The sequence below is a fragment of the Mchenga conophoros genome, linkage group LG7 (genome assembly GCF_057382185.1).
Source record: "Mchenga conophoros isolate Kocher_MC1m ecotype Shallow Benthic linkage group LG7, M_conophoros_male_GT1.1, whole genome shotgun sequence".
Lineage (NCBI taxonomy): Eukaryota > Metazoa > Chordata > Actinopteri > Cichliformes > Cichlidae > Mchenga > Mchenga conophoros.
This window is the reverse complement of record NC_140532.1, coordinates 67341425-67365524: the sequence shown is the minus strand read 5'-3', so window position 1 is coordinate 67365524 and position 24100 is coordinate 67341425. Positions and strand designations below refer to the sequence as shown.

At 51.1% G+C, this 24100-nt stretch overlaps 2 protein-coding genes across 3 annotated transcripts in view; one reads left to right on the top strand and one right to left on the bottom strand.

Annotated features, from left to right (window-relative positions):
- The window catches only part of ciao2a (cytosolic iron-sulfur assembly component 2A), a 9043-nt gene extending 4610 nt beyond the window's left edge, over positions 1-4433 (bottom strand). Inside the window, exons 1-3 of one of the 2 annotated variants that reach the window (XM_085280944.1) lie at positions 4085-4433; positions 2447-2611; positions 56-105 (exon numbers count right to left, since the gene is read on the bottom strand). In XM_085280944.1, the coding sequence (XP_085137070.1) occupies positions 56-105; positions 2447-2611; positions 4085-4208 (339 nt within the window). In that variant the 5' untranslated portion in view covers positions 4209-4433. The remainder of the gene's footprint in view (positions 1-55; positions 106-2446; positions 2612-4084) is intronic. The other variant, XM_085280945.1, reaches the window with a different exon arrangement.
- On the top strand, positions 4264-24100 carry spg11 (SPG11 vesicle trafficking associated, spatacsin). Its single transcript, XM_085280943.1, has 40 exons — positions 4264-4876; positions 5359-5546; positions 5621-5848; positions 6402-6612; positions 6954-7091; positions 7222-7619; positions 7957-8102; positions 8308-8440; positions 8758-8913; positions 8992-9167; positions 9275-9451; positions 9777-9848; positions 9963-10090; positions 12100-12308; positions 12377-12572; positions 12805-13008; positions 13225-13331; positions 13432-13577; positions 13689-13853; positions 13941-14007; positions 14334-14496; positions 14606-14814; positions 15469-15577; positions 15788-15947; positions 16075-16356; positions 16654-16854; positions 16969-17076; positions 17400-17565; positions 17652-17866; positions 18127-18862; positions 19648-19793; positions 19911-20115; positions 20239-20379; positions 20793-20926; positions 21228-21347; positions 22383-22551; positions 22658-22734; positions 23085-23240; positions 23468-23619; positions 23699-24100. The coding sequence occupies exons 1-40, from the start codon at positions 4662-4664 to the stop codon at positions 23871-23873; spliced, it is 7284 nt and encodes a 2427-aa protein (XP_085137069.1). The 5' UTR covers positions 4264-4661; the 3' UTR covers positions 23874-24100.

Below are 24100 nucleotides of genomic sequence, written 5' to 3'. Positions count from 1 at the left end.
GAAAATGTGTCATCTGTGGTTTGGGTGCAGCGGCTTATGTCACGCTGAAACTCACCTTGTGTTTAAACGGCAAACATCGCTGGAGCTTGACTTGTAAGCACAGGCCTGCAGACACAGAAGAAGCCCATCAGACACTGACGAAGAGCAACGTTAGCAGCAGATTAGACGAGTGTGTGTCAGAGTTTACTGATGAGGAAAACAGCAAACAGGAACATCAAACATGAGAAGAAGCACGTGCCATAAAAACTAAGGCACTGTGTGTGTGTGAGCATGCATGTATGAATGAATGTGTCTGTGTGTGTCTCTGTATACATGACTTCCTGCCACACAATATATGCTTACAACTGTTTAACCACATTTCCTGGTTATCCAAAGGTCATCTCCCCACACCTGTATACAGCTTAACTTTAATGGTTCACCATATACAAGCATAGGGGAGGGCCAACATGGCTGTAGGATCCCATGCAGACCCCTTTGCATCCTCTTGTCTCTTGTCTGATCACTGTTAAAGCCCCTAAATGGCCGGGGCTGAACATCCTTCACAAGATAAGGAAATCTGTAGTTGTGCCTGTAGTTAAACATTACGGCCCCCCCACCATTCAACAGGCCGGGGAGGAGAACAAAAGAATATCTAAACATGCCGTTTAAGAAAAGGTTTACAAACTGAAGCACAACAGTGACAACATTTAACAACAATAAACACATCGTGAGAGCAGCCTCCCATTCAAAAAGAACCAACTTCTGCCATTAGCTGCTAAATTAATCATAGTCCCACAGTGATGTCTTCAGCTGCCACAGCATATATCAGGTTTTATATAGTCTGTCTTGAAGTAGATTCACTCTGTCGCTCTGACAGTTTGATAGAAATAGGAAAAGGAGCTGGAGCGGGCCGATAAAACATCCTGGACCCCCCACAGCTGTGTTAAAAGGCTCTCCATGATGCAGCAGCGCTGTCTGGTTAAAACTTTATTTGCTTTTACACACACACACACACACACACACACACACACACACACACACACACACACACACACACACACACACACACACACACACACACACACCTTCCAGAGATCGCTTTGAGCTAAAAGCGAGGCGCTGGTTATTTCCTGCTGCTCATCACATCAAGAGCGTCCTCGGGCGGACTCTGTCACTGCAGCGCCGCCGCTGTGAGGACGTCCAGAATAATAAGTACGAGCTCTGTGGCTGCCAGCACGGCGGCCTTACAGAGGTGATGGAGAGACTGGACTGTGATTAAAAGGGAAACAAACTTCTAATTAAAATAAATCAGGTGGTTACGACCCCGTTGCACAAGAATTCAGTGATGTGCAGCTCTCATAAATATTCATGTTTTACTCCCAACAGAAGAGAGAAAAGACATCAAATGTTTAAACTGAGACTTTTACTGTTCTCCATGGAAGAGAGGAACATTTTGTAAGAAGGAGAAGCAGCGGGGCAGCTCGCTCTCTGAGCACGAGGCTGTTTTCTACATGTTCATTTGTTTTCTTTGCTCTTATTAAATCTACTTTAACAAGTTTGCAGATAAGTGTGACAGAGGTTTACTCTGATTACACAAACTGTATGCAGGACTAAGTAGTATTATATAATATTATACTGCAGTGTATTTCTGACTAACCTGACGACACTTACATACTTTGAAATCTGTAGACAGTACTTTCTATATGCTGACAACACACCTGTAAGAATCATGGAAACTAACCTGACCCTGCTCTACCTGAAGCCCTGACACAGTGTATCCAGCTACGCGTCCACAGACAGAATGACACCAAACACAGAGCGGGTCACCTCGGCCGAGGTAATCGGGTCACTGGCAGCAGGTCAGTAACATGTCTGGGAATAAAAAGAGTGTGAGAAGGAAAGACGAGCAGAGGTTCACAATCTGCACAAAACTACGTCGAGCAGCTGCTCTCTTTGGCTCAGACATTTATGCACTGATGTAAAAGACGAGCGGACGCAGTGAGAAACACGTTCCTGCCATCAGATTCAAAATGAGCTCATTGTTTTATCATAGTGGTTCATTTTCTCAGTTTAAACACTGGACACATGTCTCTGTGCTCCAGGAGATAAAACAGGAGTTTATGAGGTTTGCAGTGTTACTTACACTGCACACAGCATCCCAACTAACAGCTTCTCGGGTGGATCACAGACTCTTGTGTGACTGGTGGTTGTTTGAACTTTTTAGTTCCTGATTGTTTTTAGCTCGATTTCATTTTTGAGTGTTCAGTCTTGTCTTTAGGCTCATGTTGATCTTTCACTCTGGTTTCTTTTTGCTGAAGCTAAGATTCGTTTTTCAAATGCGGTTCCTCCTGTAAGCGTCTCCTGCAAAGATTTTCCATAAACCTTAGAAATAGATTATCTGGAATATTTTGAGTTGTCCTCCTAACAGGAGCTGAAATAACTCAGACTGGTTCAATCATCGACTCACCGATCAGCGTAGCCAGGGAGCAGTGGGGGACGGTGGGGGAGAACCTGATGATGATGAGGTACTCGTCTTCTCCGAGCTCCTGCACCTCCACGCACTTCTCCGTCACCACCTCCAGCTCCTCCAGGGTGTTGGGCTTCTCTGGGTCACGGATCGATTTGATCACATCTGATGGAGGGCAGAAAAAGAAAACGTGAGTCACATGACGGCGAGATTAAAGTGAGAAAACAGGCAAAGCCTCGTGTTTGAGGATCCGCTGAAACAAACTGAGAACGATACGAAGAGTCCAAGAAATTCTGAGTTTTTCCTGCTGCAGAGCAGACCTGTAGGAAGGTGACTGTGAAGGAAGTGAGTCTCAAGGCTGTCAGGCTCAGATATATACATACACCCCCACGAATGTCAGGTTAAATGCCTCTTAGCAAGATGCACCTCAACCACATGCTTTTGTATCCATCAACCAGCTTCTGGCACGTCTGGCTGATATTTGACTGCTCTCCTTTGCTGAATCAGTCGAGTTCATTTAAACTGGTCCACAAATTTTCAGGGGTTTGAAACGCTCAATGCTAAGCCCAGTGTTAGCCTGCTTTATCCAAAACCAGTTCTGCTGTGTGTTTGGGATCGTTGTCCTGTTGGAACTCCTGACTGTGTCCCCGTTTCACTCGGCTAGCTGCTCATTTGAGCTGAGGGGGACAGTCTGGGTGTCTCCCAGACCTCAGATCTGAGTAACTTGTACTTGTGTGATCTTGGATCCTTGCTCAGAAACGGCTCAGAGAGACTTTCCCAACTTGTGTAAATCTGCAGTTCTGCTTTTCAGATCTTCACTGAGATGGCTGGACTTTCCCATTGTTCCCAGTATTGGTCAATCCAGTGAATGCTGTCAAACAAATCCTTTTTATGCTGCAGAGAGAATCTGTCAGTCGTAATTAACCATGATCACTAATGAGAAGCTAACAGGCCTCGGCCAAGTTTAAAGACATTGTAGAACCTCCAACATCATTTATCACAAGCTTTCAGCATGTGCACGTAAACATCAAAATCAATTCAGACTTGAGCACCCAGATCCTGTTTTTAAGTTTTTTAAAACTGTCCATGCTGGAAGAAGAACCGCTCAAAGAAATCATTAAAAGCCCAAAATGACTGTGAGGTTCAAGCCTGTGACGAGTGGATGGAAACTTCATGTAGTTTTACTGAGGACAGTTAAAAATAGGTCAAATGTTGAGCGTAAGTTTTAATTCTCTAACCTTTTCCACATGTTTAACCAGACAAATCTTTTCTTTCGTCGCACCAAACTCCAGTTCAATAATCTCACATTTAACTTAATCTTCAACAGTTTACGTTTTTACTACTAATCTATAACACCTGCTAAAGCTCATTACACGGTCGACACTTCGGCGCGTGATTTAATCATCTGCGAGCAAAGCTGACAGAAAACTCTTACTCAGATAGTTTTTCTTACAGTGTGGCGGTAGTCATCACTGACTGCATGTGTTTAACATTATTTACAGTCGTTGGTATTTATTGTCAGTATCCTGGCCGTGGGTTTACAGACTTACAGTACGTAGACAGGTTAGCTGACAGTGCAGTAGAGCCTTGTTTATGAGACCAGAGCCTCCATTAGCCTCCATTACCGGCTGAACGTACCGTACACTTCTAACGCTTTCTCCTCCATCTTTTTGGCCCTCGGGGCATTCCAGTTGTCCGTCAGTCCGGAGAACTGTAAAACCTTCGTGACAGTTAACGACACGAGGCTCAACACTGCTTCCATGTTTTAGAAAACGCCATAATAAACGGGACCTTTCGCGGTGACTTTGGCAGGAAAGCTAATGACAGCCGTTAGCGTACAGCAGCGCGCCTTCAGCAGATCTCTATCTGCGACAATGGAACCAAGCAGCTACAGTTAGCATGAGCGCTAACTGCTAAACTGTATACAGATCGGCGGTGTTAGTCTCAGCCAATTAGCGTGTCGCTTTCTAGAGCTGGGTCCAGGGAAAAGCAATCGATCCACGATGACGTTATTGCGCATGAGTTTCCGCGGAGGTCAGCTGACAGTAGAGGCAGCACACGTGACAACTGAAACCGAGCAGCTGTTTACATGAGAAAAGGAAGTATCCAAAGAGCTTCGACAGCAGATTTATTCTTCTTTTGAAACTAAAATGTCTTCTTAGCTCACAGTTAGACCTTTAATCCGGTTTCTCCGGTCCCGGTTCACCTCGCGAAGATGTTGGAAGCGGATCAGCGGCTGCAGGCTGGATCCACGGAGGTAGCTGTGATCCCGGAAAATCAGCACTGTGGTGATGTAGCGGACGTACGGAAAGCCGAGCTTGCTCCTGGAGGCTCCCTGCTCGGATGTCTGGGGGTCCGGGGGCAGCTGGTGGTGTGGGACCCGGCGGACAGAGAGGCTTCTCCGGCTGCAGTGGAGGGCAGCTACCGAGAGTGAGTCAGCAGGAACCGCACAGATAGTGACTGTGATAACGCTGAATAATCTCCGAGTAACTGGTTTAACATTAAAATGCGTTGGATCTGAGACATCCTCTGTTTAAACTAGAAGCCATCAAACAGAGCTCCTCCTGGCACTGTCCAGCTAACATTTAACTGTGATTTCTGACTATTTGATGTTTGCTAAAATATCTACATGATTTGGGTAATGTGACACACACACAATAAGAAAATGGGCTGAAAATAAATGCATGTATTACTAAAACACCAACATGTGTTTGTATGCTGAAGCACTGCAGTGCGTGGCTCTCTGTGGAGTGCAGCTGCACAAACGGAGAGCCAGTAAAATGCCTCCAAAGACAGCTGATACTGCAGCTGGAGGTCAGCAGACGTCCTCCCTGTGCTGTGTCGGTTAGTGAGGGCTGCCCAGGACTGCAGGTAAACAAGCAGATTTTCTAAAAGTTTCTTTCTGCTCACAGTTTTTCGTGGGAGGAGGTGTCCGTCCACTCTCGGGGAGTCGGCGGCTTCAGGCTGCTGGCTGTGGGATCTCAGGGTGACCTGAAGCTGCTGGAGGTCAGGGCTGAGCGGTCGGCCTTCACCTCCGTTCTCTGTGTGTGTGAGTATCCTGCAGACCGCCTGCTGCAGACCATCAGAGACCAGGATCCCAGTGAGTACCAAAACCGTCTAGACCACCCGCGGCTATTAACGTGTCGCATTAGCTGACCGAGTGTTTGCTCCCAGGTGTGAGCGAGCTGCAGGCGGTGCAGGTGTTGTCCTTTGTGACTGCCCGCTGCTGCGCTCTGCTGAACTCTGATTGGCTGCTGCAGCTACAGTGGCAGCAGGAGGAGGAGGAGCCTCAGACGTTATCCTGCTGCAGAGTCGAGCTGGCCGACAGCGTCTCGTGCTCTGCTGTCCATCACTGCGTCTCCATGGAAACCCTGTTTGCCCTCAGCTCCACTGGACTCATATGTATCCTTCACGGTCTCACTGCTACACACTGAGAACATGGCTCATGACTCACACACCGTCCTAAACAGGTCAGCACGAGTAACAGTGTGCAGAAGGTCACAACACCAGTAAGTGCATCATAGCACGAGATCAGGGCAAATGTGCACTGATGGGCGGTGGAAGTCCTGCAGATGATCCCCCAACAATAACATAATTCATGAAAACAGACATCGCTGGGTGATTTCTTCCTGCAGCTGCTGCTGTTATGGTCCATCCCAGTACCACGTCCTCCTTTGCTGCATCCACGAACCTCTTCTGAGGCCTTCCTGTTTTCCTCCTGCCTGGCAGCTCCATCTTCATCATCCACTCTCCGTCCTCTGCACACGTCCAAGAGAGCGTCCCTTTAGTTAAGAGACAGGAAAGAGGGATGTGTATCGATGATGGAGTTCTCCTTTTTATGAAGCATTTAAATACATTCCTCTCAAATTGTTTGCAGTGTAACTTTCATGAATGCATGAAATAAAGCGCCTCGTTTTTGTCCATACATCCTTTTCTTTAACTCCACCCCCTCCAGCTGTGTGCAGCGTCTCTGATGGCACTCTGCTGGCCAGCGTTAGCCTGCCCGCCTACCTGAGCTCCAGCCCGGCAGAGGACGAGCTCACCTCTTTCCCCTTCTCCTCCTCTGCCTCCTTCTGCCTCCTCCAGGTGTCGGCTGATCTGAGCACAGCCGTGGCCGTCACTCAGTCCCACGCCGCCATCGCCGTCGACCTCAACCACTACTTCAGGTATAAAGTCAGTGCAATGACGTAGAAGGCATCTCGATGAGTAGTGTCTGTGTTAGAGTCTGTTTGTGGGGATTCAGGTGAAAAGCATCACATTAAAGCCATAAAGTGCTGAAAAGATTCTCAGAATGGTGACAGAAGCAGAAACGGCGAGGGCGGGGTGGATTCGTCTGCGGCGCTCTGATCCTGTGCGTGAGGTTCCCGGCTCAGCTGGAGGAATATTAAACCGATTAACTGCATCAAACAGGGAAAATCTAATGGCGCCGACTCGTCTGCGAGCTAATCCCGCTCTGCACTGCAGAGACGGCACAGAGCAAACTTCAGAGTCATGATCTGTCTTTCAGGATGTTTCCGGACCACCTGCTGTGCGCCGCCCCTCGGTCACGCCCCCCTCTTCAGCCGCAGCACCCCAGAGACCAGGACAGCCTGTCGAGCTCCAGCTTCAGCGTCTCAGCCCTGGGAGCGACCTTCAGCACCGACCGGTAAGCTGCGGAGCGTCTGGATTTATGAGCTGTGACCGAAACTTTCTTGATTTTTGTTTGTTAAAATAGTTATTTATTTTAAGAAGAGAAAGGTCCACCTCTGACCTTTCACCTCTGACCTCAACTCCAGCTCCTGGGAGGCTCGTCTCAACTCCATGTACAGCAGAGCAAAACAGGCCACTGCTCCTTCCTCCTCCTCCTGCTTCTCTTCATCTCAGCCTCCCAGGACCTCCTCTTGGTTCTCCTCCCTCCCCCACCTGGACTCCCACCTGGCTCCATCCTCGTCCCACAGCAGAGTGCCTCCGGGGGGGATGACCGTCACTTTCGCCGTCCCCGAATCGTCCGCTTCATCTCAGCTCACCGTCTCTGAGTTCTCCGCTCTGCTGACCTTCGTCCGCCCGGGAAACCAACAGACCACAGTTGCATTGTGGGATATGAAGTACGGGAACGTGAGATACCACCAGGCGGCGGGCGAGGCAGCGCCGGTCCAGCGCTGTGGAGAGCGGCAGCATCGGCTGCTGCTGAAGAGTAAGTCGCCACGCTCCAGGTCACTGTTGCTGTGATGGCCTCAGCAGCCCGACAGGGCGCCAAAGGTTCACACGGTTACTCTGCACAAATGAATCCAACTTGGTTTTTTGTCCAAGTAATTTTCAAAAACTTGCAGTTTGTGTCGAAGCAGCGCGATCACCTGACAGCTCGTGTTTCTGTGAAAGAAAGGAAAGACGGCAGGGACCGCATCAAATCAGCAAGCCCCGCCTCCAGTAACCTCACATGCTGTGTGTGTGTGTCTGTGTGTGTGTGTGTGTGTGTGTGTGTGTGTGTGTGTGTGTGTGTGTGTGTGTGTGTGTGTGTGTGTGTGTGTCAGAGGCCGGTGTGTTCCAGGTCCTGTTCTCCGTATCGCAGCAGGACTTGCTCAGCCGGTTGATGTTGTTCGGCAGCGCGGCGACAGTGGACGCAGTCTGCCACCTGAACAGCTGGGGGCGCTGCTCCATCCCCATCCACGCCCTGCAGGTAGCAAACAGCTGTATATCTAATTAAACCTCGTTCTGATCACAGGAAAACATTTTTGAGATCTTTGATGGTTCTGTGAGAGAGAAAATCCTGAAACAAAAAACTCTGTTATCTATTCATTAAGAAAAGTAAAAACAAATTCTACTTTGTTTCCACTGTTTATGACATTTGCATCAAACAGTTTGTCTTCTTTGTTGTTGCACAGACTGGACTGAAGAACCGTCAGCTGGACACGGTCGATTTCTACCTGAAGAGCAAAGAAAACGTCCTGAACCCTCCGGCGGCAGCGTTCAGCTCTGCTGATCAGCCCGCCGCCTCCACGCTGAGCCTCACAGACAGTACGTGCACGCCACGTTACAAGCACACGTTTTAGATCACAAGCAGAGAAGCGTGCAAACTGCTCGCAGATGCACGTGGATGCCGTTGAATGCAAATCTTCCAAAACAACTTTCCCTGAAATAAGTTCAGGAAAGAGTTTGTTGGTGCTTATTACACGAAGCAACAGCACAAAGCATCGTTCAGTTTAACAACAAGTCTGTAACATCAGAAAACACATAATCTTAGAGGTAAACTGCTGTGATACAAATATCTGTCCCCTTCCTGATTTCTTATTTTTTTGTGATATCGTGTGTGTAACGAGCCGTCGCCCCTGCAGGAGTGCAGGAGCTGTGTCCCGCCTTAGACCTGCTGTGTTCGGCCGTCAGAGACTCGAACAGCGAAGCTCAGAGCCGACAGTTCTCCGAGCAGCTGCTCAACATCACCCTGAGCTTCGTGAACACGCAGATCCGCTCCGTGCTGTCCAACACACACCGTAAGAGAACAAGCACACACACACACACAGAGCATTAATACAGGTGTCCGAGTTGACGCTGCTCTGCTGCGTCTGCAGACGAGGACTCGGGCGTGCAGAGCTGCATGAACGTTCTGGATCGATACGTCGCCGAGCTGAGGAGCTACATGAAGAGATTCCCCTGGGCTGCAGGGCCCGATGTGTCGGCTACCAGAGCTGCGGCTCCGGCCGAGGAGGAGGCTCAGCGGGACGAGTGGGAGCAGCTCTCAGCAGAGGTCAGATTTAGACGTTTTTCTTTGGTCCCATAACCGCAGTAACCTTCCTGTGATGCTAAAAAAATGTGTGAAAATCTGAAAAGTGTTGTTCTGTGTTCATGCTGCAGGAAGTGGTCCATCAGTCCATCCTGACCAATCAGATCCCAAGAGCTCAGGCAGTCCTGCGGAGGCAGAACCGGCCCGAATGTCACCTGCCGGCTCTGAGGAGGGAGGGTCTGCGGCAAGTTTCCTCCTGCCTGCGGCGCCGAGACCTGCAGACCGCCAACACGCTCCTCGCCAACATGGTGAGAGCAGCTGACATCACACACGTTCAACTACAGGTTATCAGGAAAAGAGCAAAGATGAGCCTCATAGAAGAGAAGTAAAGACAAAAGTACCGATTGTTTTTTATCTCCTGTTCGAGCAAACACGACCAACGTTTCTAATAATGTGGCCGCGGGTGTAGGAGTAAAGCCTGTGGGCCAGTTTATCTGCTCTGGGATCTGTATGATGTCACAGAGACTCTGAGTCCACAGTCTCAAACGGAGCGGGGCCTGGACCCCGGCTCTGCGAGCCGATTCGTCGATCCTTTTTGCGTCGAGGCTGAGCGGTCTGTGTTTGGGTTTGCAGGGTTTCAGTGTGAAGCAGCAGCTCCACCTTATCTGCCTCCACACGGATGACAAGGAGCTGAGGGAGCTGATGGTGAGTGTGGCGTGTTTCCCGCTATTTTACTTTGAAGCATGCTCTCCGTTTGTTTCTGTGAATGTTTACGTTCGTCCCCGTCCGACCTCTAAACTGTTCCTACTTGTTGCACAGGTGGATGAGCTGTCCAGTCGGAGTTACTTCCCAGAGGAAGAGAAGGAGAGTGTCGAGTTCATCGGGGAGATGGAGAAGCTGGGGTCGCGGCCGGCTGTCCGCTGCACAGGAAGTACCTCGCATCAAGGGTAAACAGCTGCTTGCTGAATCCACAGCACAGAGTTCCACCAATCAGAGTGGCTCTCTGTCACACTGCAGACGTCTGTGTTGTGGACGTGTTAGCTCCTGTCTCTTTATGCACCGCCCACCCAAAAACCTGCTTCTTTCTGATTGGTCAGCTTCTGGAAGCCGACCTAGTAGTTAGTATGCTGCACAGATGTTACAGCTTACAGCTAAATCCTGAGCTTTTTCAGGGTCATAGGTAGGGCTGTGACTATTTTGATAGTCGACTAGTCAGATCATCATCCATTGGACGTAAACGTACAGCTTATTGCACCAGCAGCATCTGCTCTTATATAACTATCATTAGCTTACAGCTTTAAGTGTTTCAGGTCTGTGCTAACTAAAAATAAAGACAAGATGATAGTTTATTAAATTTTATTGAAATTTGCAGATTGTTTCGGTGAAGTTTAATAAACTCCTTGCTATCTAAAATATAACAGGACACTGGAGTATATTCTCGAGCATCTCACACTTCTGATAATCAGCTGTCTGCTTGACGTTTATTCAGCTGTGTAAAAACTATAACTTTAATCTCAGCCAAACCGATTTACTCAGGAACAAATAAAATACTAAAAAAAAGCCAAACAATAACATTTTTAATTTATCTAAGTGACTCATATATATTTAACCTGAGTAGTGAAAGACGGCGGTGGGTTTGAAAACGATTTGCCGGGAGTCCGGTGTTCTCACGGCTCTAGTTAGCCTAGCCCCCGCCTAGCTAACGAGCTAGTGGGTAACAGACGTCTCCGAAAACGTCGGAGCGCTTTTGAAAATATGCGGTGTCTTGATAAACTGAGCAGATATTTGAGGTTTACACAGCTACATTCTCGCCTGAAAATATGTTAAACGTTTATTTTGTGACCCAGAAAGAATAATAAGAGCAATATTAAAACTAACTAGCTGCCGCCATTGTTGGAAACTGAGCTGGGCCGCGCTATGAATTCTGGGACACAGCTGCTTCTTCTTCGGGGTTTAACGGCAGCTGGCATCCTTGTACATGCAGTGCTGCCATCTTCTGTTTCAGTCCGTTATTACACTCTTAAATCCTGCTACTGATTCCTGCGGCTTTTGTGATCTTACAAAGCTTCAAACGACGCGTCGACTATTAAATCAGTCGTCGACGATTCTGATAGTCGACGTAATCGTGACTAGTCGACTAATCGTGGCAGCCCTAGTCATAGGTAACACCTGGGTAAGATGTGTAAGGGCTCCATCCTACAGGTGGGACTAATGTGAGGAGTTTCAGACTTTTCCACAGTCTGTGATGTGACTGTGGTCACGCTGAAAGCCTAGTTTACTTCTAACTGAAAAATACACAAAGTTTCTGCTCTATCAGCTTCCATCAGTAAAAACATCCACGTTGGCTGATGGGCTTCATCATACCAGTCATCATAAAGCAGTCAAATATTACATTATTTCACATTTGATCTCAAACACTGTGAACACATTTATGGAAAATCAGGTCTGAATATTCCTCGGAGGTCTTTGCTGTCGTGTAGATGCATAAACTGTAAATGGAAAATGGCACATTCACCGTCAGGCAATCAGCTGGTTTTAAAGCTTCATGTTTAACCGCCATGTTTGTTTGTGGAGCCAGCAGACTGCGAGCATCACACAGACACCTGCTAATCTGTGACATCCAATCACAATGCTATAATTTGACTGGACAGTCTGTTGGCACGGTAACCTCACAGCAGCCATATTATTGGTCAGGTAGTTGCATTATAAATGCTCTGACTCTGCTTCCTCCCACCGTGGTTATGAAGGACGAACAGACATTAATTCTCCTCAGCTTCCTGTTTCATCTTACAAACATCCCCATCCTGCTCTCAGCTGCTTTGTTTCGGCTCTGTTTTTGTTACCTGCCCTCCTCTGAACCCTCCGAATTCTCTCTTTATCTCCTCTAACCCGCCCCTCGACTCTTTCAGACGTTAAACCTCTGAGTAAACACAAACTCTTTGTTTTTGACTTTGAGAATCCAAAAACTTTCCGGGACTGTTCGGATGGCTCGTAAGGAGGGAGGCGGTGAGGAGGTTCTGAAAGAGCTGGAGGTGCAGAGGAGGCCTCGGGAAGACGAGGAGGAGGAGCGGGGGGGTCTCTGGAGGACACTGAGACTGGACTGGGTGAAGAACTGGGACCAGAGCTGCCGGACAGCCGTCCTCCTGTCCAGACTGCAGCACGCAGGTAGAACCCGGGTCGGGGTCAGATTCTAATAAGTCTCCGTTCAGTGTTAACCTCCTTTTCTCCGTTAGAGCTCAGAGCCTGCGACGCTTCAGTGCTGTGGCGTTATCTGACCGCCCTGCACGACCAGCGCCGCGTGGTCGACTGGATCCAGAATACGGAGACCTCTGGCACCCCCCGGTGGCCGGACTTAACCCCAGAACTGGTGAACGACAGCACGGCCTGCAGCAGCTACATGAGGGAGAACATCCTGGACCTGCTGGCCAGGTACAAACACAGACGTTTGTGCACAGGTGTCCTGGTTCATCACAGCTCCACTGTGAGCAGCGATGAGGTCACCTGCATCCAAAAGACCAAACTCTGACCACACAGACGTGACCAGAAGCTCCCGTGTACACCGCACGCCCACCGTCTCCAGTTTAGCCTGATACCAACCAGCATATCAGCTGTGCAGCTGGCACGGTGCAAGAAAATAACCACAGGGTTTTATTTCCTGCAGGAGAGGCGTGTTCATCCCGGACGAGCTGGCACACCTGGAGCAGCTGCTGTGGAGGTTGGCTCAGGGTGGAGGCGTGATGTCTTCTTCTCCTCCCATCCCTCAGTACCGCTCCCCCCTCGGGCTCGACCTCCACGGCGTCTTTATTACCTTCTGTCTGGAGCACAACCTTCAGTACCTGCTCTACACCTACCTGGAGCACTACAGGTGTGTGATATGATGTGATGTAAGTGCTGATGATGGCCCCGCCCCTCCCTGAGCCTGCTTCTGTCTGAGGTTTCTTCCTGTTAAAAGGGAGTTTTTCCTTCTCACTGTTGCCAAACTCATAGGGCGTCACATGACTGCTGGGTTTGTCTCCGTATGTGTTGTTGTTGGGTCGACCTTATGGTGACCCCATTATGAGCTCTGGCCTCCTGTCCACAGACTGACCCCCAGAAACTGCTCCCTCCTGAGCAGTCAGAGCCTCTCTGAGCGGCAGCCCTGGTTCGAGATGCTGGTGCGGATCCAGGAGATCACCAGAGATCTGTCAGGTGGGAACCGAACTCTGCGCTCTCAGTTTGAGCGCGTTCCTCGTCCTCCTCGCTCCTCAATCCTTTCTTCATCGTGCTTTGTCCTCGTTCTCTGCTGCAGATCCAGGACTGGTGTTCCAGGCCAGTCTAACCAGTGCTCAGGTGTTATTACCTGGCAGCCAGGCGTCTCTCAGCAGTCTGCTGTTAGAGGGTCACAGTCTGCTGACGCTGGCCGCCATCATGTTCGCCCCCGGAGGAATTGACCAGGTAAACTCTGCTCCTGTCAGGAAGCTGCTGCTCTGTGTGGAAACAAAACCCTGACAGGTGTTAAACATGAAGAAGGGTGGAGGATGAAGTGTTTCCTCGCCGTGCTTTCAGGTGATGGCTCAGGGTCAAAGGTCAGGCAGGTCAGAGAGGACGGTCGACCCACAGCTGCTGAAGATGGCGCTGGCCCCACATCCCAAACTGAGGGCCGCCCTGTTCCCTGCCGTCCCCCGAGGAAACGGCCCGCCCTCCGACATCTCCGTGTACCACCTGCTGCAGGTAAACGCCCACCCGTCACCTGCCAGCTCATTAGTATTCACCTCGTTATTGTCGGTATTCTGACGGCCCGTTGGTGTTTCCTTCCAGTCCCTCCACCCTCTGGACCCGTCCAGGCTGTTTGGCTGGCAGGCAGCAAACACCCTCAACTCCACAGGTAAGACCCGAAAGCCAGCACGAAGGTCACGGCTCAGGTGGTGACAGGAAGCCCCACCCCCAAAAACCTCTGAACTTTGGAAACTGAGAAGCAGAAAACAGATGTTTTCTTTAAATTGAGTGTGACTGTGATCTGTGGTGAGAGTAGGAAGCAGGTAAAAGATACCCTGCAGAGGGGGAGGTGCTGTAGAGGAAGGGAGACAGGTGGAAAGGTGAAGCTGCAAGGAGCAGAGGTCGTGAAGGCGGTGCATGTGGCGGAGGATGAGCTGAAGACGTTTGACATGTTGTAAGATTTTAAATGTTCCTGTTTGTGATGATTCTCCACAGAAACATCAGAGCTGCCTCACTTCTCCAGCCCTCACCTGGTCCAAAGGTTCGCTCTAAAAGAGAATCTGGACTATCTCTACTTCCTCCACCACGGTCGGCCATCTTTCGCCTACGCCACCTTCCTCGTCCAGCAGCTTAGCGGCAGCGGGGACGTCAGGCTAACGTGAGTACCGCACGCTCGTTTCAGAGCTTCTGTGAGGAAAGTGTAATGGTGCGAGGACACCACGCAGGAACATCGTCCTTCTGCTAAGCATCAGCGTCATGTGTCCCAGGCTGCAGGAGGCCTCGCGGCGAGCGTCCAGGTCGGCCCTGCAGCGTTTCAATGCGCCGTCTGTGGCGTCGGCCGCCGTTTGTTTCTGTGAGCTGCTGGGAGTCTGCAGCCTCAAGCTGAGGGTCGACATCAGAGCCATGAACGCAATCCTGCAGCACTGGAACCAACGCAACACACACAGCAGCCCGACACAGCATCTGCACACTCTGGGTACACACACACACACTCACACACACACAAACACACACACACACACGCACACACACACACACACACACACACACAAACACACGCACACAAACACACACACGCACACAAACACACACACACACACACACACACACACGCACACACACACACACACACGCACACACACACACGCACACACACACACACACACGCACACAAACACACACACACACGCACACAAACACACACACACACACACACAAACACACACACACACACACACACACACACAAACACACACACGCACACACACACGCGCACACACACAAACACACACACGCACACACACACGCGCACACACACAAACACACACACGCACACACACACGCGCACACACACAAACAAACACACACACACACACACACACACACGCACTCACATGCACACAAACACACACTCACACGCACACACAGTTGAGTTTAACCTGCAAAATGCTGACTGAGCAGGAAGGAAACTGAGAGGTGAACAGGAAGTAGCCCGATGCCTTCAAATGGGGGAAAATGAGCTTTTCTATCAGGCTGTAGTTTGAACATGGACTCACTGTGGCACCTCTGCTGGACATTAGAGGAACTGCAGGTGTTTGCTTTTACATTTCCCCTCTGCTGTCTCATTAAGTGTCTAAAGGTGTGAAACTGGTGGAGGCGGAGCCTGGAGCAGCAGAGGAGCTGATTGGTTACCTGGAAGCTGCAGTAACAGACAGTTTGGAGCAGAGAGGCATCAGCAGGTCAGCCCCGCCTTGTTGATGCATTGTAGTGTGACGTGCTCTGCAGCTCGGAAATGTCTGAAATAGACTTTTATTGTGTTATTGAAGTATTTTTTAAACAGGAAGTACAAGGCTTGCTTCCTGTTTTTGTGTAAAGGTTAAATGGGCACTTCATACACCTTAAACACAGGCTGAGGTTTCTGTGTGTGTGTGTGTGTGTGTGTGTGTCAGGTCGTCGTACGAGGCGGCTCAGGAGTGGGCGCTGGCCGTTCAGTTCTGTCAGCTCCACAACCTGCAGCTGAGCTCCGTTTACCCCGCCCACTGTGCCCATGACGGACAGTTCATCCACTTCCTGTTATTTGTCCAACTGCACAACTTCCCGCCTCAGCAGGTACACACACACACACACACACACACACACACACACACACAGCAGTACCCTCTGCACGGTCAGCCTGGCCCTGCAGGTTCATAAACATTAATCTCTCTCAAACATCTACGTCTGGTTCTTCCTCCAGGTGAGGTCGCTAGCAGCTCAGTTTGGCCCCACCCTCCAGGCCCACCTGAGCTTGGCGTTTCAGGACCTGCAGGTTTACTGTAAGCGGAAGAGCTGCGACTCTGATGAGCAGCATTCGGTTCTGAGAACTGAGGAGGCGGTCTCAGGGAGCCCGGAGCGCCCTGGGGAGATGTTCCAGGTGCTCCTGCAGAGCCAGGAGGAGCCGGCACCCTGCAGATACCTCCTGCAGGAGGCGCTGGTGCAGCGCTGCCCGACGCTGGCGGTACTGGCTGCCTGCATGCAGGTAAGGGAGCGAAACACACCCAGCTATCCTTTCCAGTCATTATCAAAGTTACAGGGCTCAGCTCAGGAGGTAGAGCAGGCCGTTTGCTAATCGGTAGGTTGGTGGTTTGATCTGTGCTACGATACATCGGAGCAAGTTACTCTCTGATGCATCCAGTGGAGCATGAACAGTGGAAAACAAGTTGCGTAAAACTTGAGCAAGTGCTCAGAGAGAGTGCTGTTTGCACCTTCACCTGTACAGGCTCCTCTGTGATGCATGTACCGCAGTACAAACATGTTCGAAACCTGATGTTTTCAGGGAGCAGAGCTGCTGCCGTGCCTTTGTGTGTGGGTGCTGACCTCTGTCGATGATGTCACCGCCAAGGAAGCCACCTCCCACCTGGCTCAGGCGCCGCAGCATCACGAATGGACCGTGCACGACCTTTCCATCATCTGGAAGACGCTCCTGGGCCGGAGCCTCGTGAGGCCCCTCCTGCGAGGCTTCGAGCTCTTCCAGAAGGTAAAAACACGCCTCAGTCACCATTGGTCTGACCGCTGCAGTTGTGGTCAACGTTCAACACTTCGTCGCATCAGCTTGAAACACAAACTCGTTGTTTTTCCGTCTGACTCTCAGGACTGTCCTCTGGTGTTGGTGCTCAGGATGTTTGAGCTGTGCTGCGACTACAGAAACTTCGCTGAGGCCAAGTCGAAGCTGCTGGACTTCCAACGGACCCTCATCGCTGTGAGTCCGGCCGACTGCTCCAGTGCCCGACACAAAAGACAAAGACAGGCCTTCCTCATCAGTCCATCCGTCCTTTAGTTTACCTGAACGCATGTTTTTCCTCATCATCTGTTAGCGACCACGAGAACTGAGCTTCTGTTTTTAACTTTTACTCTGTCTACGTCACATTTGTCAGCTACTTACAAACTGATTTCTCACACTTGCTGCTGTTCCAGTAGATGCTGGTGATTATTGCTCTGAACTGATGGGTCATTCAGGGACAGAAGCCCGACCCAGCAGCTTTTTAAACAAAGGGTCTCTAATCTGCCTCTCTCCTTATGTAGCTGAGAAACGGTGGTCCTGCGCCCCCTGGTGGCCTCCCCCTGCAGTGGGTTGAGAGCCAGGCCTCGGTGCTGCTCCTCACGATGCTGCAGCGCTGCTCCTCGCAGTACGACATCCACCGGCTGCTGCAGCTCCTTGCCGACGTCGACAAACTCCTCAAATCCAACGGTGAGCTGTGCCCGACGGTCTGCAGCTACCCGCTTCATCAACTCTCTGGAAGAACCTGAGTTTCTCATTTTCTCTTTCATTTGAAGGTCCAGATTTCAGGAAGCTGAACCAGCTGAGTCAGTTGCTTCAGGGGTCAGAGGTCAGCATATCTCCCAGGCTCCTGCAGAGCAGTTCTCCCTCCGTCCAGCAGGAGGAGTTCCAGGCGACCGTAGACGCTCTGCAAGCGAGGGGGTGCTACAGCCAGGCGCGACAGGTGGCCCAGCTGGCCGGCCTGCCCGTGCACCGTCTGCTGCTCAGCCAGGTGCGACCGACCTGCACACTCGGTCTTCTTCGTGCATGCTTTAAAATCTATCATTTATCTGTGACGTCTCAAAAACTGATTTACTGACACAGAAGACGAGAGGTCCTGCACACCACTGAGAGTCGAGCTCTATTTCCTCTGTTTGGTTTGTTGTAAATGGGGCCCAGTTTACCCAGTATAAAGTCTTTGTGCTGTGTGGCTGAGGAATCTGAGACGCTTCCCTTTAAAGTTAACAGCAGCTTCCCTCGGTTCTCCTTCAGCTCCTTCAGGAGGTGAGCTCTCAGAGGTCCAAGCGGCAGTGGGGCAGATTCGAGACCCGCGCCGGCTTCTGGAAGAAATGTCACGAGCAGCTGGAGGCCGACGCCACCGATCCAGACCCCGCCTCCCAGTTCTTCCTGTCGCAGGCTGAGGCCGGCGCTCCAGGGTCTCTGGAGGCTCCGGAGGACCTGCTGGACATCCAGGAGCACTGCCTGCTGCTCGGGCTCGCCGCCCACTGGCTCTCCCGGATCACCCCGGCTCCCGTGGACAAACTGGAGAGCCTGGAGAAAGAGCAGTGGCTCAGCCGGATCCGCAGACGCATCCTTACCGTCGCCATGGAGAAGGAGAGCGTCTTTAACCTGCCGCCGCCGGCCGTCAACCCTGAAATGAACACGCACAAGGCGCTGATGAAGGAGTTCTCCTTCTCCAACATAACTCAGCTGAACACAGAGGGGTACCTCGCGCTGGAGGGACTGCCCGGTCCCTCCGACGAGCAGGAGGAGCCTAATGCTGAGTCGGCGCTGAGTCCAGAGGAGAGGAGTGTTCTGGCCGCTCTGATTGGTCAGCTGTTAGACGACGGCAGCATCCATGAAGCCAGCCGGGTGTGCCGTTATTTCTCCCTGTACCACCCGGACGTGTGGCTGGTGCTGCGCTGCCGAGGCCTGGCATCCGGAGAGCTGAGCGACGAACCGCCGGAGGACGACTCTGAAGCTCCCGCGAGGGCAAGCATCACGAGCTGTAAGTGACCTCTGACCTTCAGTTCACATAAAGCACATATCCTCCGAGCAGAACTTCCAGAAAACAGATTTTTTTAATTAAGCAGAAAATATTGAAGCTTTTGATGCTGTATATTTATTTTTCTCAACTGCATTCCAACTACTCGTGTAATAGGACAACATGCATCCGTCCATCTTCTCCCATCTGTCCAAGTCTTTGTCTTTGGGGTCAGCAGTAACGGTAACCACCCACGCGACCCTCTCCCAGCTTGGTAATGTTGTGTTTCTGTCCTGGGTCTGTGCTGCTCTCCTCCTGGTTGGACATGCCCCAAAAACACCTGACCTAGGTTCATCCAGGACACATGTCGGTCAGATCCCCGAACCACCTCAGCTGTGGAGGAACGGCAGCTCCACTTCCTGCTGCTTCCATCTGTGGTGTCGTCCTTTCAGCTCATGGAAGTGCAGTCGGAGGTCGTCGCTCGATGAACCCAGCAGAACCACATTATCCAGAAAAGGCAGAGATGAGATCCCGAGGCCACCGAACTCAACGACCTTTGACCTTTAACTGCCATGAGAAATCCTCTCCATCCTTGTGTTGTCCTCAGGATTCCCATACACTTGTTTGCCACACACCTAGGGGTCGTTTTTGACCCGAACACACCACAAGGGTTCAAATCAGAGACGAGTCGGTGGCAGAGCGGCTCATAAATACACGTAGGACTCGATGCGGGCAGCAGTTTACACGCTGGGCACAAACTGTTATTGTTTTTAATCCAGTAATTACAGTATGAATACCATCTTTTCCAGCTCCCTCAGTCAGCAGCCTGTCCTCCTTTGTGATGCTCCCCCTCCCCGAAGATGAGGTCGCCGTTCAGCTCCAGAAACTGGTGGATCAGTGCCACCATGGCAACAACTACTGCAAACAAGTCCTCAGCCTCTACCAGCTCTCCAAGGTATCTAACCGGCTCCCGTCGGGTGATTTGATAACGTTCCTGCAGAACCGTCTGCTCTGCTCGTTTCTTTATAAAACTGTGTGAAGTTTACCGGAGTGTCCGACCCCGTCTCCTCAGGAGCTGCAGTGCTCCTTCAGCAGCATCTGCAGGGAGGAGCCCTGCTCGGTGCTGGAGAAGCTGCTGCTGTCCGAGCAGCCGGAGCGCTTCAGGAAGGCTCGGGCCTTCGTCAAAGCTCAGGGCCTGTCTGCAGACGCCGTGGCTGAGCTCATTTCCTCCGCTATGGTTCAGGCGCTGCTGGCCTCCACCCAGGAGCTGCAGCCAGGTGAGAGAGCACGTCTCAGGTTTGAAAAGTTCTCCAGTGTTAGGCCTCAGCATCCAGGTAATGTGTGTGTGTGTGTGTGTGTGTGTGTGTGTGTGTGTGTGTGTGTGTGTGTGTGTGTGTTAGTGGTGGAAAAGCACATTTTCAGACCGTTGGAGGGCAGGGACGCGCTGGTGCAGCTGATCAAACTATGTGACGACCCGAACCTGGTGGGACTCAAACTGCTGGAGCACCTCAACTCTGTTCCTCTGAGGGACCTGAACTGCAGTACGACAAACACACATGCGCGCACACACAAATACACCTCGAGTGTAAAGAGCTGTTTTGTTGTGTTCTGCTGCCCCCAAGAGGCCACAAAGCAAATGAACAGTGTTGGTTTCTGAATAAGAAGCATGAAATGTTCTTGATTTTAATGTTTACCTTGTTATGGCTTCGTCCTGTCATGCACACTAATGCACATTTACACACGTACTCATAAACAGTGACAAAGTATAAAAGCTTCATATGACAAACTGTGATAATAAAACTGTGGGATGAGTTTTGCACATGTGCGGTTGGACTTTCAGAGTCTGATCAGGATGCTTCAAGTTCTTCCATTTCCAGCTGGGAGGTGGTTTTACGAGGCTCGGCGTCTTATTTTGAAAAGAACTGCAAGCCCCCTTCCTTTTTGTCTCCTGTAGTTGTGGAGCTGCTGATCGTGGCGCACGACTGTTTCAGTCTCACCTGCAACATGGAGGGGATCGTGAGAGTGCTCCAAGCCGCCCGTCACCTCAGCCACACCTACCTGGCTCCAGGAGGGCACTACAGCCTGCTGGTGAGCCCCCAAACACAGATCCACTGTTCCCCTTCATGCTGGTGCTGCTGCACGCATGTTAATTACTGCGTCGTAGCGTCCCGGTGCGTACACGTCGTGCCAGCTGATAGAAAAAAATGCTTGAGTGATTTGAGTGACTATCATTACACAAACCAGCCGTGGATACTTTCTACTCAGTTACTGGGTTCAAAGTTGGATTACAGACGAAAAAAAGTAAGTTTTCCTGTGTGTGTGTGTGTGTGTGTGTGTGTGTGTGTGTGTGTGTGTGTGTGTGTGTGTGTGTGTGTGTGTGTGTGTGCAGGTCCGTCTGCTGACAGGTATCGGCAGGTATAACGAGATGACGTACGTCTTCGATCTGCTGCATCAGAACCACTGCTTCGAGATGCTGCTGAGGAAGAAGGTGGACACAGACAGAGGACAGGTCAACACACACACACACACACACACACACACACACACACACACACACACACACACACACAGAGTTGCTTTTGAATGTGGATCAGCTCTAACTGATCTCAGGTCAGCGTGCAGCCTGTTCCTCAGAGAAAGTTCAGAGATTTGCTGCTGAGACGAGCGAGTCTGCACACGAGTGAGAGCCAATCAAGAACCTGACCTGTTAAACCAACGAAGGATTAAAATCAGCAGAGATCAAGAAGAAGCGCAGCTGAATCTGCTGAGCTTCAGCTCATGGATGACTTCAGTAAGAGCTGTTCCTGCGCTCTGATTGGTTCTGACTCACTGGTCTAAGGACCTTGGAAAGAAGAGCGTCCGGACTTTAAGTTTCCTTGGAGACGTTTCATCCGAGAAGCTGTACAGAGAAACCGTCCCAGATTTAAGCCCTGTGAGAGTGTCCCCCCAAGAGGGTCACGGACCCCCTATTGATCCTCTACCTAATCACACGAGCCGAGGTGTGAAAACAGGTGTGGGTCACAATCAGCCAGGGTTTCAGGTGAAACCTGGCCCCATCATGTGACTCACTGAGGTCAGAAGGCCCAGGATGTGAGTGGGCGTTAAGGCGCCTGGGAAGGATCTCAGAACTGGATTATAGATGGCAGACAGCTGGTGTTGTAAGCCCCGCCCTCTGTTCAAAGATGGTCGCTCACAGTGGACACAGATGACACAGTTCCTCTGAGAACTGAAGAAGCTTCTCGGATTAAAAGTCTTGAGGGAAACTTAAAGAAGTCCGGACGCTTTTTCTCTCCAGGCTCCTCAGACGACGATGAGCGGGACGACTGAGGACCTTCATAGACAACCCTGACTGGCTCTCACTGTAAGGGCGGTGACAGGAAAGAGTAGAAACAGGTCTATAATAACTAATTACTGATGATTCTACCTGGGTACATGTGAGAGCACTGCAGAGAGTTGTTGGTCTGGAACTGTTGGATGGGGAAACATCCTGCAGCGTGTCCATAAGTCGAGTGAACTCACGCTGTCGCTCGCTCCCTCGCTGCAGAGCTCCAGTCTGAAGTCGGCTCTGCTGGACTACATAAAGCGCTGCCTCCCCGCAGACAGCGAGAAGTATAACATGGTGGCACTGTGCTTCACCATGAGGAGGGAGATCGGAGAAAACCACGAAATAGCCGCCAGGACGCAGCTGAAGATGATCGAGTCTCAGGCCTGGGGTGAGCGAGCGCCCGCTGAGAGCCGGCCAACGCCAAAAACTCACCAAAGCCTCCACGATTGGTTCTTTCCTCTGGTCTGATCCCAGTCTTACTTCCTGTGTTTCAGTCATCACGCCGGAGCTGAAGAGCTCATTGGCCAAAGTGCTGGGTCTGCTGAAGGACGCGGCAGAGAGCTTCTCCAAGGTACCCGAGCTCCTCCCACAGCTTCCTGTTCCTGTCTTTAACGTCCTGAGAGGACCTGACTCTGTGTGTGTGTGTGTGTGTGTGCGTGTGTGCGCGTGTGTGTGTGTGTGTGTGTGCGTGTGTGTGCGTGTGTGTGCGTGTGTGTGTGTGCGCGCGTGTGTGTGCGTGTGTGTGCGTGTGTGCGTGTGTGTGCGTGTGTGTGCGTGTGTGTGTGCGTGTGTATGCGTGTGTGCGTGTGCGTGTGTGTGCGTGTGTGTGTGCGTGTGTGTGCGTGTGTGTGTGTGCGTGTGTGTGTGCGTGTGTGTGTGCGTGTGTGTGCGTGTGTGTGTGTGTGTGTGTGTGCGTGTCAGGATTCGTGTGTGCGTCAGGCGACTCGCTGCATCCGCACAGCTAAGCTGGTCGCTCTTCAGCTCCACTTCCTGAATCAGGGATCAGACCTGCGCATCATCAACCTGCGACCTGCTGAGCTGCTGAGCGCCGCCATGGCGCTGCCGCAGTGCTACCAGGTGGGTTCCTGTTGTCCTTCCTTCCACAAACCTCCACCTGTCTGAAGCAGCAACTCCATCACTTCTTGAAGCTGATTGGTTGGAAGCAGGGCGCTTCAAATTTAAGGACTTGAAGAAAAGTTCAAGCTGTTGATTTGTTCTCCACATGTGATCCCGGGACTCGGGAGGTGGTTCTAATGTTGCGTACTATCGGCGGAGCCGCCATGACGGTGTTTCCTGTGTCTCAGGTGTTCGTGGTGTCGGAGGCGTACGGCTGCAGTCCGGACTGGGCGGAGATTCTGTACCAGAAGGTCGTCCTGAACGGAGACTTCGGTTACCTGGAAGAGCTCAAACGCCACCGCCCGCTCACCTCCACCCTGTTTGAGGACATTTTCAAAAAGTAAGACTCCTACCACAGAAAAACGACCTGACAACAGCCAAAATTTGACGTGGACTGACCTGCAGTGTGTGTGTTTCAGGCTGGACGGCGCTCCCGGCAGCGTCACCTCCAACGTCAAGCGCCTGCTGACTTACTGCGACGACGTGTACAGCCGCTACAGGCTGGCGTACCAGCAGAACCTGCACGACATCACCAAGATGCTGCTGCAGGACGCCAAGACGTCGAGCTACCTGAGCGACAGGCTGGGCAGCTGATCGTTGCCTGGCCGCAGCATCGTCGTGATCAATAACCGCCAACGACAGGAAACACTGTGGATGTACAGGATGTGTTAGTAGAAAAATGCCGTGTGTCCTTCTCACCTGATGGATGATTTCTTTCTCACTGGGTGACCAGGATTTAGTTTCCTGGCTCATCGGTGGTTAAATAAGCACAAAGTCTTTGTAGAAACACATGAACGTGAACATTAAACATGCTCTTTCAA